Below are 20126 nucleotides of genomic sequence, written 5' to 3'. Positions count from 1 at the left end.
AAATAACACTATTATTATATGATTCAGGGGCGGTATCCCCAATCTTGACAGCAGCAGTAAAAGTGGGCCCTTCGGGCCCGTTAATTGTATTAGGGCTAAACATGCGATAGAATTCAAGAAATAAACATGATACATTATTTTCTTATATTTTAATTACTTAATTTGTTTTAATATTTTAATTTAAAAATTCAGAAAATTTGTCAGGCTTATGCCTCCTGCCTCAAGAAGAAAAATGCCTTGCCTTATACATCGGAGTCTAAAAACACTGGTCACAACTGACAACATTTTCTTGGATGTTAACTATAGAGAGCTACATAGAGCGACATACCTATTTTAGGGGCAGGTGCCTGCAATGCTCCCAAGACCATCCATGCTCCGACAGGAATTTAACATTTAAAGGTCTGCTACGGTGTACTGCTTACTCAATAGCAGCAGGTGGCAGGCCAATAACCACAACAGATTCTTGACAACCTCAAATGCAAAGATATAAGAATCAGTCAAACTTCCCAGAACAGAAACTTATCAAAATTTTGTTATAAGCATCGTTTTAAATTTCATCTGAATTCCGAAATTTCGGATTTCGGTTGGCACTGAAACCGAAATTTTGCGATTGGATTTCCCAAATTTCGGACGATTTTTCAAAAAATTGATTTTTTTTTAAAATATTATATTATTCCGAAATTTGGGAATCAATAAAATAATACTTTTTTTACTACCGGATTTCACCCGAAATTTCGGTTTCATACCGAAATTTAAATCCATGGTTATAAGAACCCAAAAGTGCATGGAAAAATAATGATTCGGGTGTAGAAGCATGCGACTTACCATCTATACTCTGATGCAAAAAGGTTTCACACAATAAACCGGCCTGACCACAGAGACTGTGCTTGATTGTGCTCCGGCAGTGGAGCAGACTGTTGATTTCCTCGTTGGAGCTGCTGTTGCTGCTCCTTATAAAACTTCAGATGCTCAAGAAGCTGATAATTTGCCCAACCATTCGGGGTTTCCACCTGGGCCTGAACAGTAGGAACTTGTTTTCCAGGAAAAGGGAAGCTCACGATACCATTAGCTGAGCTATTGCCATTACCAGTCAGATTGGGGTAAATGGGTCCCATGTGATTGAGGGAATTGTCTAGGTCTGTGCCTTTGCTTGACGTGAATTGATATCCATCCAGCCAGCTATAATCATCAACTGGTGGATGGTCATTGTTCAAAGCCAAACCAGGAACGGAGTCATTTAATTGTTTAGCAGGAATGGGACTAAATCCAGGTGGAGGTCCAAAGTGTCTAACGGGCCTGCTCACTGGATTTCTTCTTGAATTTGTTGCCACACCTGCTGGTTTCATGGTTGGACCATCGGCATTTGCTCCTGCCGGCATTATGGAATCAAGTTTGGATGGTATCACAACTTCTGAAACTCCCATCTGACTAGATAACAAATTGCCTGTAATGGGGTTGGTATTTAGTGAAAAGGGTAGTGAAAATGCAGGAGCCTGGGAAACACCCAACCCTGGTTTTAACCCAGCATTGTCTACAAACCCATTTCCAGTAATGCTCAAGTTCTTCAATCCATCAAGCAAAAAGGCTTGATGCTCTGAAACCCACTTCGAAGTGCTAGGATTAATGTGTTGAAGAGGCTCGGAGATACCATTAGTGAATGGAGCAAGTGCTCGTGAACTGGTATTTATGGTAGCTGCTTGCAGCTGAGTAGTATTCAGAGGGGTGGAAAGAGCCGGAGTAAAACTTTCCCAATTACCTGTAGAATAATTCTCAACAGGCTCAAGGAGATCATGAGAAAGTGACTTAGGAGCACTCAAATCAGCATGTTTTTCAACAATCGTAGGCTTGAAAACAATCACCTCATCCTCTTCCTCTTCTTCTGTAGCCAACAACTGTGCTTTAGGTTGCAAAACTCCCAAATTTCTTGGTTTCTCAACTGGCATACCTTGTATTACACCGTTTGATTGGGAGATATCTACAGAGGCAGTAATAATAGGCAAGTCATCCTCTGATGTGTGACGCTCAACGCCTACAGAATATCTCTTCAGTTTCTGGTCAAAATATATAAGCTGCTGATCAACCCGAACCACACTCATAAGAACCTTCCCAGCAGCTAGAATCCTTTGGACACGAGCTCTTTTCTCCTTGTTGCTGCCATCAATTCCGAATGAAGGCTTCCCCGAAAAGTCCAAAATTAGTTGTGCGGGGAGAAGAGGTGAAAATCCCCTCAACTCGAAGTCTTCCCATAATGCAAGGCGGCCAGTTTCCCCTTCGTCATACCTACTCATGTCTGAGAAGCAGGTTTCATCTTCATCACCTTCAATGGACACAAATCCAGTCGAAATGAGCTTGTTCAAAAAAATTACGCACTGGTTCCAAAAGAACGATCTAGCAGTGGCTTGTTTCCCCTCAATATCGCTGCCCGCTGCAATATCTGGACGACAAGCTAACCACTCGGTGAAAACCAGAATAGTGGGTAACAGAGAGCTTGACAAGACATCCCGTAATTGTAAGCATCTTTTGAGGATATGGCCCACAAACTCAAAGGCAGAAGTAAATGCATTCTGAAGAAGAACTGAACGCTGCAAGATCTCAGCATATGACTGGCCTTCAGATTCTCGGTTCACATTATGGACCGTGAAAATGAGAATGGTGATGAGCCTAACAGTGAAAAGTCCATTTTCGGCAGCATCTGAACCAAAATTCAACTCTTCTTCAGGCCCAGAAGAAAGAAGATCTTGCAGATCACTTATGACCAAGGAAAAAATTTCTCCAAAGGTTTCCAAGCTGTGTTAGGACACAAGTGAGACAGGGTGTTAATTCTTAAAGGTTATTTATGAATGAAAAGCTAAAAACACATTCTAATGCTAAAAAGAAATACCTTGTCCGTGTGAAAAGAATGCCATTTAGTCGAACAAATCGAATACAGAAAGCTCTGTGAGTCTCAGGGACTGTGGATGCTCTTTCTTTAATGGAAGTGGCTTCTGCTTTAACATCTTTAGCTAAAAGCTTTGTTTCCCCCCTTCCTCTTCCTCTACCAGTCTTTCGCACAGGCGGTGTCTTGACTGGAGCAATTTTGGCATCCACAGGTAGCTGGGTGTAACTCTGACGATTCTGTATGACAGAAACAAATAAATACAGTTGTATCAGAGAATAGAAGAATTCCGGAGCAGATGTACGAGTCAGATGTAAGCAAAATATGAAGAAAAATATAACTTGTCCTCACACTTCCATAACATATATAAACAGATCAAGGGATTAAAGAAAATGATAGCAAAAGAAAATAACAGGACCAACAGACATTTAAAATTTAGATCAACCAACAAAAGCAGCCTCTAAGTTCCAGAATCAAATTAAGGAAAGAAAGCATGAAGGTAAGAAGAATCATTCAAAAAAAACATGGAGGTAAGAAGAAGAAGAAGAAGGAGAGAGAGAGAGAGAGAGAGAGAGAGAGAGAGAGAGAGAGACAAATGCAAAACTGCAACCAAACATGACTTAACAATTGCATCAATTCTAGAGAATCTAAAAGAAAGCTCTGAAATAGAATACAAGACCATGCAGAATGATTTCTTCTTTTTTACTACGTCAGCGCAATAGTATCAAAATGGTGTCATGACTCACGAGAGGAATTAGCACTTACGACAGGAAGAGACCAAGAAAAGCTTCAAAATGGTAGCCCTTAATTAGAAGAGTTCTCACAAATTTCCCCAAATAAATAGAGAACATGTAGAATCAGTAATTTATATTGGCATGTACAGTTCAATAACTTCTTCCTAATATTTTATATTTCAAAAACTAACTCGTATACTGGAAACTGAAAAGGTTCGACCAAAGTGAGTCCCAGCAATGCTAGTAATCTCAAAGATCACACATCATTAAAGTATAAAACATGGGCATTAGGCTACTATCAGAATAGTTTGAGAGGCATAATAAAATACCTTCTCAAATGCAATAATCAAGTTGTCCCTTGCTGTTGAGAAGGGGCTCTCTACTGCCAAACTCCGAAAATACCGGTAAACAGCAATTAAATCATCTCCTGAATAAGACGCCAGTATTGCAAGCTGAACAAAAGAAACATTTGTACATGTCAAAGATTAGTTCAAGAATAAAATATTGGCAAATGGAAAGCTCAGAGGAGAAAAAACATTTGTCCAAGAGTTGCAAGATAAAAAATTAAAATGACATCAACCGTGACATAGAGAGAGCGAGAGAGACCTGATGATGGGGATTCCCACTTGAAGGCCAAAGAGAAGCAGCTTGTATGTAGTAACTCGATGCAGCGGCATAATCACGAGCAACAGAGTCCCCCTCCCCATATAATCCTTTGTAACGAGAAAGGTCACCCAAGTATATCAGGCAGCGATGACAGGACACCAAGCCTTTTCTCATCTCAACAGATTTCTTCCCATCTTTGGACAGAGTAATTTGATTCTCAGGACCATCAGAAAAGTAACCCAGAGGCAGCCCATACTTCGAGCGAATTTTCTGAATCAAATCGTGATAAAAGCCAGTTGCTTCTGAAAGGAATGCTTTAAAAACAGAACGGATTTTTTTTATTCTATCAGGATGTGCAGCACCTTTCCCACCAGTAGATGCCGGAGTAGCATTGATGTGCGCTCTAAACTCCTCAATTCGCCTATAGTGTAGCTGCCACAGAGCATACTCTATTTCATGTAATTCAGAAAAATGATGATCCTCAAGTATAATGGCTTCATAGTTCTCTCGCATTTGTAACCATGTATTGGGATCTGAAGGAATTTTAGACTGGGCTGCCTTCCTAAGTCCATTTTCCAACTCAATATTCTGTAGGAAAGGAAAATAGTATGCAAGAGTTAGTCATAAGTTACTATTCAGAAAAAAAGGTAGTCATAAGTAAACACGTGAAATGGAATTGTAAAGGCAAATGCCTCATAATAATCTACACAAAAGGAGCATTGACCAACTCAAACATGGAGTATATCGTTCTTTTTTTATGACTGGTATGAAGTACATCCTTCTTATTGCTGAGATATCAACAGCAATTATTTCGAGTCTCCACTCCGCAGTTTTAATAGTCCAGTATCTAAATAAACATGGTTTATTATTTATTGGCAACCCTTGACCTCAACCCCAACCCAACATGAAATTCGTAATTGCAGCAAACTTCCCTATAACAGTATATTATCAATCTGAATGGGACTTTGAGCTGGAAGGTTCAGTTCCACAGACACTTCTTTGATCGTGTGTTGGATATGTTGATTCTTTCATGACTCGATTGCGTTTTGTTTTCATTAAAAGGGATAAGGATAGAAACATGCGGATTTAGAAGTCTGAGGGGGTTATTCATGGTACCCCCACCCCACCCACCCAAAAAAAAAAAAAAAACCCACCCACCCACACATTCACCCACACAGGGCTAAGGATAGAAACATGTGGAGGATACCGGCCCCACAAAGTCATTGCCTTAAGCTGGTCGAATTGCTTCGATAAAATTTATTTGTCGGCTATTTACGGGGTCATGAGAGGATCATTATCGATCATTGGGCCATGTGCCTTGCCATGGGTGAGAATGTGGGTCATTTGCTTCTTCAATCTATCTTCATGCAGGACATCAAAACCTTCATCTTCAGGTTGTTTTGGGTGACTTAGGTTCTTCCCGGTACATTGCTGACCTTTTTTATTATTGGTCCTCCTTTGGGTCGGGGCCTACCAGAGGTAGAACTCACTGATGGTTGTTCCTCCTTGCCTCAATGTGGCTAGTTTGGAAGGAAAGAAACATGAGGGCTTCAAACAGTGCCTCGAGAGGTTTCCATTTTCTTTTCTTTTTCTTTTCTTTTTTTAGGAATGGCAACGGGTTTGCTTTATTCAACAACATATTTTCTCTACTATGGTTCAGTGGGTGGTTTTTTTTTTCCAATCTTCCGGAAAGCTTTCGAGAACTCAATCTGTTGCTACTGAGACTTAATTAGGGCGAGCAAGCTTACGGTGGATCACCTTCCGTCAGCTTATCTCCTCTCCCCACGCCCCGGATGTTGAGCTTAGGAAGTATCTGTCTAGTTCCAATAGGTGGCCTCCTTTTCAATGCAGCGTAAGATTCAGTTGAGCTTAATCTGGCCCGAAGGGTGAGGCATATTATTATGATCCAGAGATCATGGCTCTACTCTGTGATCAAACTCATGGATCAATCCTAGTTGAATTCACCTCCGGGGTATGCATGTTTGGGGCATCCTTGCCAATTGAACACATTCGTTGGCTCCAAGCCAAGGATCCTCGCCTCTAGCCAAAGCATTGCGCATTCCGGCTCCTCAGTATGTGTGTTTGGTTGGATAGCCTTCCTCGACAAAATTCTCACAGTTGATCACCAACGCAATCGTCACACAAGAGTCAGTTGACCATATGCTCCTGCTTTGTTGGTTGGCTAGGGAGGTATGGTGCAAAGTTATTAGCAGATTCGGCATAATATGGGTCTTCTCGTCCAGTCTCATCGATCTTTTAGAGTGTTGGCTCTTCGCCTCAGGGCAGAAGAAGGGTAAGATCCTATAAAAAAGCGGTCCTCTTAGCCACTATCTGGGCATGGTAGGAAAGAAACTCACGGGTATTCAAGGGCTTCATAAAAGGATCGCAATTCATCTATACAAAAATGATAGCCTTAACCATAACGTTGGCTAAGACTTAAGATTCTTCTGAGCTTTAGGTTTGTCTCAGGCTCTCAGCCTACAACCTATGGCATGGATGGAGATAGATTTGAAATAGCAGCGAGCAGGTGGAGACTCCTTCCCCGAGGAATCACCCGGCCTGGTGATGAAAAAACTCAACTCTGATGGGTCTGGCTTGGGCAATCCTGCCCTGCTGGAGTAGGTGGGTCTCCTTAGAGATGATCTTGGGTCCATGAGGTGGGCATTTTTGAGACCTATGGGGATTATGGATTCTAACGAGAAAAGGGTTAGGTTACAATAACAGCATAGTTTGTGAGTGGGTTTTCATAGAAAATTTTAAGAGTCGGAGTCTACTAGTTTCCTTGAGCTTATTTTTTGAAAGGTTCATAATTTTAATTGATTTTGACACCTCTGTATTCTTTTTCTTTTACTATTTTGGGTTCTTATCGTAAGAGGAAAATGGTGTTTTTTTAGGCTCTTGCGTGTCTTATAGGTGGTTTTCACATTTGGACAGGTGGGTCTCAAGGTGCTTTTCATTGTGAAATCCTTCTTTCCATCCTTCATGGGAGTAGGAGAGGGCGGTTTCTGGAGGAGGATGTGGAACTCTGTCATCCCCTTTACAATTTATTGCTTTGTTTGGACAAAGGTTTAAAGTTTCGGTTTCTGTATAAGCAACACTTCATACCTTATTGAAAAGGTGTTGGACACGCTCCCGTGCTGAAGGAGCAGATATGTTATCCATCTGAACAGTCATCATCCATCAAATGTGTCATCAATGCTTCGTGAGAAACACAACTTCCGTGTTAAGCTTTTCTATTTGCAACTTCAAACCTGCAAAAAAATCATATGCATTAGGAAAGAGGCACAGAATGAGGCCCATAAAAAAAAATTTGAATGATATGGCCCAGAAAAAATGAAAAACAAAATTACACAAAAAATGGAACATAAGATCATAAGACAATAAGTGCAATAAGTGCACAGCATTAAGCCCAAACATAACTAATGTTGCATGCACGGAGAAAATGCTATCAATAAATCATAACATGATTGGAAAAATCAGCTCATTACAAGGAACTGATCCTTTTACAGTTTACCATGATTCTACAATCAACCTGCACCAAATTCAACCAATAACTGGCAAAAACTGGATCAGGCACACTCGTAATCTGTGACCTGATAGATTTTTTTTCTTTTAAAAAATAACGGTGAAAAATAATTATTTAGCCAATTAAATACTTTAAAAAGGGACTGACACGCTCGGACACATCTAAGCAAAGACCTGAGAATGATTTCGCAACGAGAATTTTCCCTATGGTTTCTTGTCAATTATAAGGATTGTATCAGATTTTGCTTGAAATGCTACACCAACACTGGCAAAAGCTACGAGATTTAGGAAGGATAAATGTAGAAGTAATTGTATGATCCAAAGTGTCTACGAACGGTGGGATTCTTCAAAGAGAACATCAGGCCCAAAGCTGAAAATTGGTGCAGCTGTCTATCAAACTCAGATTAAATCCAATATTTTGACAACAAAGCTTCCCAGAATCTCATATCAAACCAGTCAGAAGTGTGTAACACTTTAATTTTGATAATTAACGATTATTAATAAACAAAGATGCAAAATTACTTCAAGGAAAAACGATTGCTCCCCGACATCCCCTTTTTTAATGCGTATTGACTATATCTCATTGGAGAAGCACACCAACCCTCCAGTTGTGTAAAAATTTTGGCAAATAAACATATTCGCTGATAAACATTTTGTGTGTCAACAAAAAACGCATGTTTACTGAATAGTATGCAGCATTTTGGCACATATACTAATATAAATTATATTTTATAATTTTTTTTCTTTTTTGAGTGGTTTGGCGGGTGGGGGTAGCAGAAGGCTGAAAATGCCTATCACAAAATCATTCCCCTTGGTTATCTCGGGCATCTGTAAACCAATGTAATAGGTTAAGAAAGTAATGAAAAGAGAAGGTGGAGTTTCTTTAGGTAAATCAACACATGGCGGAACTAATATGCCCAGGGACCATTTGAAAGCAAGCAGATCTTAACATTCTTGGCAAGCTAAGCGTAGGCGAACACTCGAAGTATGCAGGCAATGGGGAACTTCTGCAGATTGTCTGACTATGGGGAACTTCTACAGATTGTCTGGAAACAGTTCTACTAGCCCAACATGGGCGCATCTGGACAGGCTCACACCGTTGAAGTTGAGATTATGAGAAAGAAATAGCATCAGGGTCCTATTGATCTTTTTGCACACAAGGAGTTGGATCGAAGAAAAATTTTCATCATAAAAAAGATGGATATAGAAGGAATGCCCTCCTCCACTGCTACTAAATTGTCCACTTTCGAGAAATTGAACATACATACATCGGCTAGTCTGAGATCAGCAGAGCATCTCATCAAATACATCAGTAAAACGATGAAGTTGGCACAATATATGCAATAATTGAGCAAGAAATCAGACCAACTGCTCGAAACATCAAAAGCATGTGGCGTTGCTAATAGAAACTAATGGTGCACTTTTCCTGTCCTATGCATGGAGAAGGTAAACATCAAACCCTTGCCACTGCATAAAACACCAGGCATTTATGATTATGTGAGAGAACTTTCAAGTTTCAACTCCAAGAACCTTCCAACCAATTACCCTAACAAATAGCAACCTATGGACTCCCATCATTAGCGAGAAGAAAAGGCGCAAATAAAGTAAAACCAACACAGATAGATATTCACCAAACAAAATAAACTAGCCTAAGAAAAAAAATTAATATTTTAAGAATAAAAGGGATCATAATCAACACAAACTTAGTGAACCAATTACCCTAACAAATAGCCAACCAATTACCTTAACAAATATCACCCTATGGACTCTCACCCTTAGTGATAAGAAAAGACGACAAATAGAGTGCAACCCGCAAAGATGGATATTCACCAGACAAAATAAACTACCCTAACAAACTTCGTCGGGATTTTACGAATAAAGGGATCATAATGAACACAACCTATCCCAACAAAACCTAGAGATCTAAGAGAAGGAAGGGCGAGCGGCAAACCATGACCTAAAAATCAGCATCGTTCCATGTTACAAGAATCAAGACAGTAGCGATCGGAAAGAAGTACAAAAACCAGTCTTTGATAAACATCAAACCCTTGTCACTGCATACAATTTATTAAAACAAACACTTAACAACCTTCAACTCCAAGAAGCTGCTAACAAATTAAACCCTAACAAAGAGCACCCTATGGACTCTCATACTTAGCGAGAAGAAAAAAGCACCAAATAGAGTAGAACCAACGGAGATAGATATCCACCAAACAAAATAAACTAACCTAACAAAGTTCTTTAGAATTTTAAGATTAAAAGGGAAGATAATCAACAAAACCTATCCCAACAGAACCTTGAGATCTAAGAGAAGCAAGGGCAAGTCACAAACCATGACCTAAAAATCAACATCAATCCCTGTAACAAGGAACGAGACAACAACAATCGGATAAAAGTACAAAAACCAGTCTTCGACACGAATTAATTAGTGACCCTTTTACCCTAAATCCCAAATATGTCAAACAACCGATCTACGTAATCGTCCAAGACAAAATACTCCATAACAAGAGCAAAAGTCAACCATACCAAGGGTTCCTTCGTTAGAAACCATAAATCCTCCATGACAAGACCAGATATCAACCATACCAAGGGTTCCTTCCTTAGAAACCCTAAATCCCCCATGATGAGACCATAAATCAACCATACCAAGGGCTCCTTCCCTAGAAACCCTAGATCCACCATGACAAGACCAGATATCAACCATACCAAGGGTTCCTTCCCAGAGAACCTAAATCCCCCATGATGAAACCATAAATCAACCATAACAACGATTCCTTAGTTAGAAACCCTAAATCCTACTTGATAAGACCAAAAATTAACCATACCTAATAAGACCATAAATCAACCATACTAAAGATTCCTTTGTTAGAAACCCTAAATCCTCCATGATAATACCAGAAATCAACGATACCAAAGGTTCCTCATTAAAAACCCTAAATCCCCCATGATAATACCAGAAATCAACCATACCAAAGATTTCTTCGTTAGAAACCCTAAATCCTCCGTGATAAGACTAGGAATCAACCATACCAAAGATTCCTTCATTAGAAACCCTAAATCCAATAATCAGAAAATCATCACCTTCTTCACAATCGCTATCCTCATCATCATCAAAATCAAAAACAAAAAACGATTTGCGCAAATCAAAACCATGCAACTAGACCAAAACCCTATCAGATTTCAACAAAATAAAACCCTAAAATCATGAAATAAAACCTAATTTTTATGGATTAAGAAAAATAAAGAGAAAAGAAAGCGATTAAACGCTTCTTCTTCCCTTGGGCTTCGCTCGCCTGCCGTCAAACAAGAAGATGATATAAAAGAACAAAAAAAAAGGACCCCCCTCTCTTTATATATACACCCCAATATAAGAATGCCTCATCGTGTCAGTCTCCTCTTTATATACAAACACTTAAAAAAAGGATTAAGATAAAAATAAGAGAGAGACTCTCTTTACGCGGTTCTTTAACGGATCACCGTTTACGTTAGTTTTCCGTTGACGAACTCCGTTTCTTTGTCTGCTCCGTTTAAACGGGTTCCATTTGTTTGAACGGTCCGATCCGGGTCAAACCCGGTGACTAGGTTCCGGGTCGGGTGTTCGATTGCGATGTCCGGAGAAAATGACATGAAAACCGGGTCGACGGACCAGCCCTATGGTTGACTACCAATTTTAAGGGTTGTTTAGAGGTATGTAAAAAAATTTCTATGAAAATTGAATTTTCCACAAAATTGTTTTTGAGGAAAATTGTAAACCTAATAGACCCTGGAATTATTTTCCATATAATTTGTTTCCATTATTCTTTTCCTACGGCTTTGTTCTGTTGCCCAACTTAAGCGGGAAAGGAAAAAGAAAATACCCCATTTTCCATGGAAAGCCTGTAAAATGGCCGTTCTTTTGTCCAAATCGTGGAATTGTAATCCACGCTATCCAACGTGTTAAGTTAAAATATGCGCCGAACTTTCCTCTTCTTACCAACGGGAAATCGTAAAATCCCGTGGAATTTGGTTCATCAAGCTCTTCATCCCTCAACTATCGTTCCTGAATATAAAAAAATATGTATCTTGTGACAATTCCTCCATCCAAACAAAAACAACCTTGCATGCCTACGTCCCCCACATCATCCCTCTGATCCTTTCTCAGGCCACGATAACCCTACTAGGTAAGCCCTTATCTCCTTCCCCTTTTTTCTGTGTCTCTCTCCCCCTTTGAAACTTTTTTTTCATTTTTTTTCTCTGTTTGCAAAATGAGCATGGGGTGTCTCTCTCCCCCTCTGAAGCTTTTATTTTCGTTTTTTTCTCTATCTGCAAGATGAGCATGGGGTTTTCGTCTATTGGATCTGTTAAGAGACGAAATGGGTATTGCAGACAAAGGAGGAAATGGATTTCTATATATTGGATCTGTTAAGAAAGCCTAGAAGATGATATTTGAATATGAGAGGAACCAGCTGCTGCTCTTTTCGCCAAAACCCTAAGCATGGCGATTTAGAAGCTTGGAAAAGGAGACTCTCTCTCTCTCTCTCTCTCTCTCTCTCTCTCTCTCTCTCTCTCTCTCTCTCTCTCTCTCTCTCTCTCTCCGCCCAGATTTTCCTTTGCTCTAGGAAGAAGACAGAACGCCCTTATTCTATTTGTTTTCTTTTTCGTTTTATTTTCTTTTTCTATTTTACCACGTCATTTCCGAGGGATTCTTACCCAAGGAATGCAACAGAACACACCCTACATCCAAACACCTCCTTAAAGAGAGGATTTGCTAGGCAATTTTGGCTCACTTTTTAGCAAATTTTGTCTTATTTATATAACGTATATTAGGTGGTTGTTCTCTCGTGCAAAAGTTACACGAGACCGTGCAAAAGTTGTAAACCTACCAGACCGTGGAATTATGTTCCACGAGATATTATTTTCCATATGATTTGTTTCCATAATTCTTTTCAGATATTCAAACACCTCGTTGGGAATGGATTTGCTAGGCAAATTTCGCGGGAAGGCATTTCACAGCTCATTTTTGCAGGAGAGAACAGGCACATAAACTTTTCTTATTTATTTAAGACGTACGAGGTGGTTGTTCTCTTCTACAAAAGTGAGTTGTGGAATGGCGAAATTGCCTAGCAAATGTCCTTAGGGCCCGTTTGGATGCCGAGAAGATTTTGATTTGGAATTCTCACATTTGCAGCCCTCATTTGGATCCCGAACAAATCCTTGAATTTCCAATTCAGCGACTAAGAGTGAAAAAATCAGATTTTCAAATAAGCTACGGAAATAAGAAATTGGAAATCCACAGATCTGGCAGTTTCCTTCACCCTCTTGGTTCCTCAACCTCTCCCACTCTATCTTCCCTCAACATGAGCCGGCAGATCTATTCATTTTGTACTGAAAACTCAATTCCAAATCCAAATACAAAATCTGAGGTATCCAAACGGGCCCTTAAGAGACGTAGAATTATGCTTGAATTAGGTAAAATTAAAACCCAAAACGAACCTCTTAACCTAACTAAATCTTTCCCAAATCAATCGGGCCTTTGTCGTTCGGATCTCAGCACGGATTTAGCCCCAATACGGGCAAGAGAGCTGATATCGGCACTCCCTTTCTTTATGCTCTATTCTCTCGTCGGGAAAGGAAAGGGAAGGGCAGGGAAGTGAAGGAAACTGACGTGGCAGAAAAGAAGCCTGACAGAAAACCTGTCAGATGAGCATTTCGTTGCACAGAAACCTGACAGAAAGTAACAAAAACTACAGAAATATGTGTTTCGTTGCAGGGAAAGTCAATAGAAACCTGTTAAACAGAAACTGTGACAAACTAACATGCAGTAGTTGCTGCACTCACTATTGTCGCAACAGCACTCACAATCAACTTCGCCCGCTTTGTGGGACGACCATCCTCGGTTCTAAGTCTCCGATCGTCCATCTAACAACAAGTGGTTAGTACTCAACAAGAAGAAGAACAAGCTTCAAATTTGCACCAACTGCTGACCGTAACAAGAAACAAATAAAAGAAACCCCAAACAAGACATGGAATGGGGATTACAACACATAACAACGAACAGCACATAACAAATAAAAGAAGCCCTAAACACGACATGTAATGGGGCTTACAACACATTAAACGCAATATCACGTAAAGTAAGAACAAACCTCAAGAAGGTTAGGAAGGAAATCGACAGTAGGATGGTTACCTGCAAAAGAATAAATCAAACAAATCATCATGACTTAATAAATTCTAAGTAACTAATACATTAAACTCAAATTCTGTCTTAAAAAAATCAGAAATGTGAATCTCATCACCATAACCCACTTAACCCCCAAAAACACCGAGTTGCACTAAAAAAGTAAGAAAAAATCATATAAAATTCCGGTCAGGTTGAGCTTTTGCTGAAAATTCATATCAAATAAGCAAAAAAAAACAAAAAATATGTAAAAAGAAAAAACCAACACATGGAGAGAAAGATAGAGGGAGAGAGAGAAAGTTTGAATAAAAAAATCCATAAAAACAACCAAAACGCCCAATAAAAAAATCCCTAAATCTTAAAAAAACCAACAAACCTAGAGCTTGGATTATCGGTTCTTAGTGTCGGAAAAAAGGGAGAAATGAAACTTTATTTCAATTTTATGAAACCCGAAATAGGGTTTCTGTAAATATTCTCAAATAGGGTTTCTAAAAACACGAAATAGGATTTCTCAAATCAATTTTACAGAGCTATTTATAGAAACCTATTTCAGATTTGCTAAATCAGGTTTATAGAAACCCTATTTCAGATTGGAGAAGATGAGCACAAGGGTTTCAAAAAAATGAAAGAATGGGGAAGAGAGACAAGAAACAGAGAAGAGAGAGTGAGAGGACGTACCGATCGCCCGATCAGGGAAACTTGAGAGAAAGTAGGGTTTTCCGATTGTTTGTATCGGAAATGGAAATGGAAATGGGATGGGAGAAAAGTCGCGGAAAAGTCTCTTCAACGTCATTTATTTAATTTTCCACGTTTGATAAAAAAATAGTTTCAGAGAAATTAAAAGAACACTAAAAATATCAGTTTCTGCGGAAAAAAACAGGGGTTTCCCCGGAAACCCAACGTGAAAGAAAACAACTCTGCCTTTTTTATAGGGGTGAAGAACACGGTCAACCCTAACCCAACCCGTTTTCAAATTCGATTCGGGTTGAGTGGGCTTGGGTTCGCGTTCATATGGGCCAAACATAAAAATACAATAAAAAAAAGAGTTACCAATTGGCTTTTCCCAACCCAACTCGAAAAAATGCCAACCCAGCTCGAGCCAATATCGGGTTGAACCTGTTGGATTCTAGTTGAGCCGGACCCAAGTTGCACCCCGGTCTTTTATGCTCTGTATGGTTGCCAGGTTTTTTTTGTTCCCGGGAGTTATGTGGGAGAAAAAAATACCCTGGGAGATAGGTGGGAAAAAAAAAGTCCTGGAAGTATCCTGGTAAAATAAAAATCCCATGTTTGGTTATGTGGGAGAAAAAATACCCTGGGAGATATGGTGGGAAAAAAAAAAACCTTTGTTTGGTTGCTTGAACTGTTGGGTAGAAAAAAAAATTCTCTCAAGCTTATTTTTGGTTCCTGAGTTTATTTTTGTTCCTGGGGTTATCTCTGGGATGGGATGAAAAGGCAATCATTACAAAAGTGGGATTAAAAAATTCACCCCACAAGTAATCATTACAAGAGTGGGATTAAAATAAACCTAGTGCTAAAAGGCAACCAAACATGGGATGGGACCAAAATTTAACTTACTCTCCCACAAAACTCCCAGGAACAAAAAAAACCCGGCAACCAAACAGAGCAATTAGGAGTTAAATGTTTCTGGCCCCTTTTTTACAGCTCTTGCCCACCTTTACACATCACTCATATATAAATTTAAGCTATTGATATTGGCACTACCTTGTTTTAATAATAGCATGAACTCAGCTTTTTTGTTTTTAATTGGCTTCTTAAGAGTTTTTTTAGAAGGCAAATGATATCCCCCCCTCAAATCAGTCCAAACGACCAAGAGGTGATTTCTCTTCCGAGAAATCCTCTTCCTCCTCCCAAGAGCTCTCCAGTAGGGGATCCACCTCATATTCGAGCAACTGCTCGTTAAGAGCGTGGACCTTCCTTTGTAGCTCCTCGTTCCTCCGCTTCAAGTCTTCAATCTCCTTCTCTATCTTCAAGACGCAGTCACACAGTTCCATCCCCTGCCGGTAGGCCCTGGCTAAAAAAGACCGTTTCTTAGCAACATAAGAACAAGACGGCTTGTTCTTGCGAGGCGAGAGAGAGAGAGAGAGAGAGAGAGAGAGAGAGAGAGAGAGGAAGAAAGCCCGAAGGGGGGCCCAGATCCCTCCTAGCCTTCTTTTGATGGGCCCAGAGGTCTTCCTCCGAGTCAGAATACAAGTCAAGGTCACTCGAAGACTCCTGAGAGAAGGGGCCCTACCCTTGACCCGTGAGGAAGAACCGACCAAAAATTTGGGCATGTTGTCAAACAGGAGCGGCAAAACGGAAGAAAGCTCGTGCAGATTAAGGCGGAAAGACCTTCCTTTATAGACCCAAAGGAAAACCCTTGGGTCAGAAATCGAAGCGACTCTCCCTATGAGTGTCCCCTGCCAATTGGATGGCCAACCAGCGCCGCATAATTGCGCTACAACCCATCGAGAAGGAACCACCGAACGAAACAGCGCGTCCCCTCGAATTACATGGCTATCATAAATGCCCTCCCCACAATATTCTTTGACCAGACAATAGACTTACTCTCTCGGTCCATTCAATGGACCAAAGGAGTAGGGGGTATTATGATGGGACATAAATACGGCGGGACCCTTGAATCTCACCACGTGTCGCCCATGCGGCGGAGGAATCTAATCATGATTAGGAAAGACATTAATACGCTGTAAAACCACGTGATCTTGTCACGTGTCACCTCTCCGCCTCCAAAAAACTTCATCATCACGATTATGGGCACGATTACACAACAAAACTACACGTGCCGTCGAACAAGGGGGCACCCCAATCCAACGAAAGAAGATTTTCTCTCTGAAATGATGAAAAAGTCCACGTGGCGCTCCATGAAGAGGATTTACATATGAGATCAAAGTATAAATACACCATCAAGTCCCAAAAGAAAGGACGGATCACATCCACTCCTCCTCAAATCCGGCCGAAGGGAAGAAGCTACTCTAAAAAATGAGGCACAATCAAAGGAAGTTCTCGGTTTGTTACTAAGATTTTCTGACCCTAAGTAAGAGAGGGGAAAGAGGTGTTGGACGCCTTATTCCCTCCCCCTCCTTTTTTTTCTTCTTACGCGCCGTCTCCGACCCGCCCACCCAGATATCAGAGAAAGAACCCGCATATTGGTCTCGGTAAACCTGATTATACCTCAGCCATTTCTTGTTGTTCATTATATTGTTGGTCCATAATCTGACTTGAGTGTCGAAGTGGTCGTCCGGGACCCACCCCGGACCTCCCTGACCCCTCTGTTTGTGATTACAGACCCCGGCGGAGGCCCTCTACCCACCGCGCGATCGCAGACCCGGATTCCGGGGCCATCACACAACGTTCCAATCTTGCCTGAACGGCGCCGGTTTCGAGACTCCGGGTTTCGACAAGGACTTCCTCACATCTTTGCAAGAGCTTTGTTCAGACTCAATTGTTAATAACACTACATTAGCAGAGCTCGATTTGGTAACACCAGCCACATTCGACAGCCAATACTACATCAATCTCCTTTCCTGAGAGGGTCTACTCACATCTGACCAAGCACTCGTAGTCGGAGTTGGTAGGACCCGCGATCTTGTACAATCTTATGTTGAAGACCCACTGAAATTTTTCGAGGAGTTCAAGGCATTAATGGTGAAGATGGGTAGCTTGAAGCCACTGACTGGAAATGGTGGCGAGATCCGGCGGAACTGCCGTAGTTTGAACTAGTCATATGATCATGTTTGTGTTTGATTAAGTCTTTATATGGTTCTGTTTGTGGTGGTGTGCTTTTATTTTTGTTGGGTGTGGTATTGTATGTTAAGAGTGGTGAATTTTCTTAGGTTTTCGTGGACTTTGCAATATTATTTTGGATGTGGGCTTTGCTATGTTTATGGAAGCTTTAACTTGGCAGATTGGTAATTAGAATTAATTGTTTGTGACGAGTACATTCTTCACTATATGGTTATACAAAAAAATATAATAAACATTACAAAAAATAAGAGGAAAACATAATATTGAATAGTTAAATATAAGAAACCAATGAGAGAGAGAGAGAGAGAGATAGAGAGAGAGAGCTATGAATCATTTTAGCTTACTAGGCTTGCTGGGAGCCTAAGTTTGAATGATATTTTGCCTACCTGATCTAGCCAGCCGAAGTCTAAACTTATGGGCTTAGCCCCTTAAATAAAAAAAGGGGACCAGATTGAAATTCAAAGAATGAAGGTTATGCACTTTGAATCCCAAATTGGAATTCATAGACTAAGGTGGCGTTTGGATACAAGGATTCCATATCCAGGATTATGAAATCCTTGATTTCTAAATTTAAAACTTAGGGCCCATTTGAGTACGCAGACTTTAGATTCATGGTTTTTAGTTTGACAACATTGTAGAAGAGAGTTCATGATTAAGCTGTCGTTTGCTGTCCTGACAGCTTTTCTTCGATTTTAAGTAAGAAATCAAGGTCTTAAAAATCTCTCCAGCATCCTGAGATCTATGAAACCTGGAAACATGGGACGATTGCCTGCTCCCTTGCTATCGGAAAGAATGGCGAGAAAACAGAAAACGACGGCTGGTTTGCTTCTTCTATCGTCTCCCAACTACAATATTGAGGAAATCCAAGATTCTAAAATTCGTGTATCCAAACGGCCCCTTAGATTTTATGAGCTAAAATCTGAATTTTATAAGCTAAAATGTTGGTTTTACAATCCTGAAAATGTGCAATCCAGGTTCTAGCTTAAAAAATCCAGGTTTTAACTTATAAGATTCAAGTTTTAGCATGGAGAATCCAGGATTTTAAAATCCTAAATTATAAAGCCCTTTTATCCAAATTTTTTTGGATCTTCCAACCTTCCTTTATGGCAGGAATAGAAAAACACCAGTGATGTATGAACAGGCAAGAGACGGCTTTACAATGATGTATGAACCGGCAAGAGACGACTTTATTTTATTATACTTTTTCCCTTTTATGCAGGACTATTAAAGTAAAATTTCTCAACATGAAATGGTAGAATTAGGCAACATTTGTGTTATATTTCCTTTAGTATTACTACTTGGGAGCAAGGAGAGGGCTCCCACATCTTCTCTCCGCTTGATTTCTGCTTGAAATCATTCCTGGTCATGCGTCGGCTCAAGTACATTCTCGGCCCGAGTCTACCTTCAGTGCGCCTTTTTTGGCATCAAGTCCGTGGAGATTCACAATACGAAAGCCTGATAAATGCAGTGTCTAAAAAAACAGTCTTGTTGCCTTAGAAACAGGCAACATGTTAAGGAAGCTGTGGAGGTATACTGTAAGGCTGTAGACACGCCATTTTGACCGGACCCTAAAAATCCCAAAAATCAAATAAAGTTCTCGAAACCGAGTCTCGAAACCAAATTCAAAGTCTCCAAGAATCAAGTTCCAGGTTCCCGAACCGATTTTGAAACCGAGTCCCGAAGTGGGAAATAAACCCGAAAAATCTGAAAAAATATTGTTGTTGTTAAGCCCGTTGATCGTTGATCATAACCCAAGAACCTCTTGAATTGGAAGCCTTTATCCCCACTCTCATTGTCCCAAATTTTGCAAAAATTGTGAAATGCTCGTGTTCTTGTATCGGCACCCCTTCACCTATACTCCTAAGTTCCAAGCGCTTACATACAACCTTGCTTTAATGATTTCGTTAACCCATCTTGTTTGCGAGAAAAGGGCAAAATGAGTGTATCAATATCAAAAGAAAGTTGTGCCAATATCATTTTCCAAAGGTGTGTATATGTCATTTAATGAAGGACAACAGGGGGTGAATTATCAAGGCATGGATATGCCAATACCAACCTCAAGTTCAATAAAGAATAACCAAAATGCTATTCCCATGTTCTACCCAAGCCACCCCCTGTAGTACAAAGAGAATAGTCATCAAGTGCATGTCAAGGGGCTGTCCAAGGCAAGAGAGAAAGGGGGGCTGAATATATCAAGAGAAGTAGGAGGGAGGTGAATTAGAAAATGTGATGTACTTATCGTTTGCAAGATAGAGGAAAGAAATGGGGAAAGGACAGCAAGGTGAGTGTCATGATCAACACAAGGTTGTGCCCATATCATTTCCCACAGCAATAAAGGTGGAAGAAAAGACAAGTTAAGTTGGTGCTGTTATTAAAATAGGATTGTGTAAGCATCATCCCCATTGTATTTGTCAATCAAAAGGAGCACGAGCAAGGTCGGGTTATGCCAACGTCAAAGCATAGTGGA

The 20126-nt window shown here is 40.2% G+C and overlaps 1 protein-coding gene across 5 annotated transcripts in view; it reads right to left on the bottom strand.

Annotated features, from left to right (window-relative positions):
• The window catches only part of LOC143856154 (nonsense-mediated mRNA decay factor SMG7-like), a 34555-nt gene that overhangs the window by 2485 nt on the left and 11944 nt on the right, over positions 1-20126 (bottom strand). Inside the window, exons 1-9 of one of the 5 annotated variants that reach the window (XM_077366253.1) lie at positions 14576-14799; positions 13866-13906; positions 13558-13638; positions 7321-7466; positions 4216-4803; positions 3939-4061; positions 2882-3114; positions 826-2787; positions 329-471 (exon numbers count right to left, since the gene is read on the bottom strand). In XM_077366253.1, coding sequence (XP_077222368.1) covers positions 852-2787; positions 2882-3114; positions 3939-4061; positions 4216-4803; positions 7321-7392 — 2952 coding nt within the window. In that variant the 5' untranslated portion in view covers positions 7393-7466; positions 13558-13638; positions 13866-13906; positions 14576-14799 and the 3' untranslated portion in view covers positions 329-471; positions 826-851. Of the gene's footprint in view, positions 1-328; positions 472-825; positions 2788-2881; positions 3115-3938; positions 4062-4215; positions 4804-7320; positions 7467-13557; positions 13639-13865; positions 13907-14273; positions 14476-14575; positions 14800-20126 lie in introns of those variants that run through there. The other 4 variants (XM_077366250.1, XM_077366254.1, XM_077366251.1 and 1 more) reach the window with 4 other exon arrangements.

Source organism: Tasmannia lanceolata, unplaced genomic scaffold (assembly GCF_043159265.1).
Source record: "Tasmannia lanceolata isolate RefF3 unplaced genomic scaffold, GAP_Taslan_0.1 ptg000023l, whole genome shotgun sequence".
NCBI lineage: Eukaryota > Viridiplantae > Streptophyta > Magnoliopsida > Canellales > Winteraceae > Tasmannia > Tasmannia lanceolata.
Note: the sequence above shows the minus strand (reverse complement) of the source record. Positions and strands in the feature narration are given on the sequence as shown.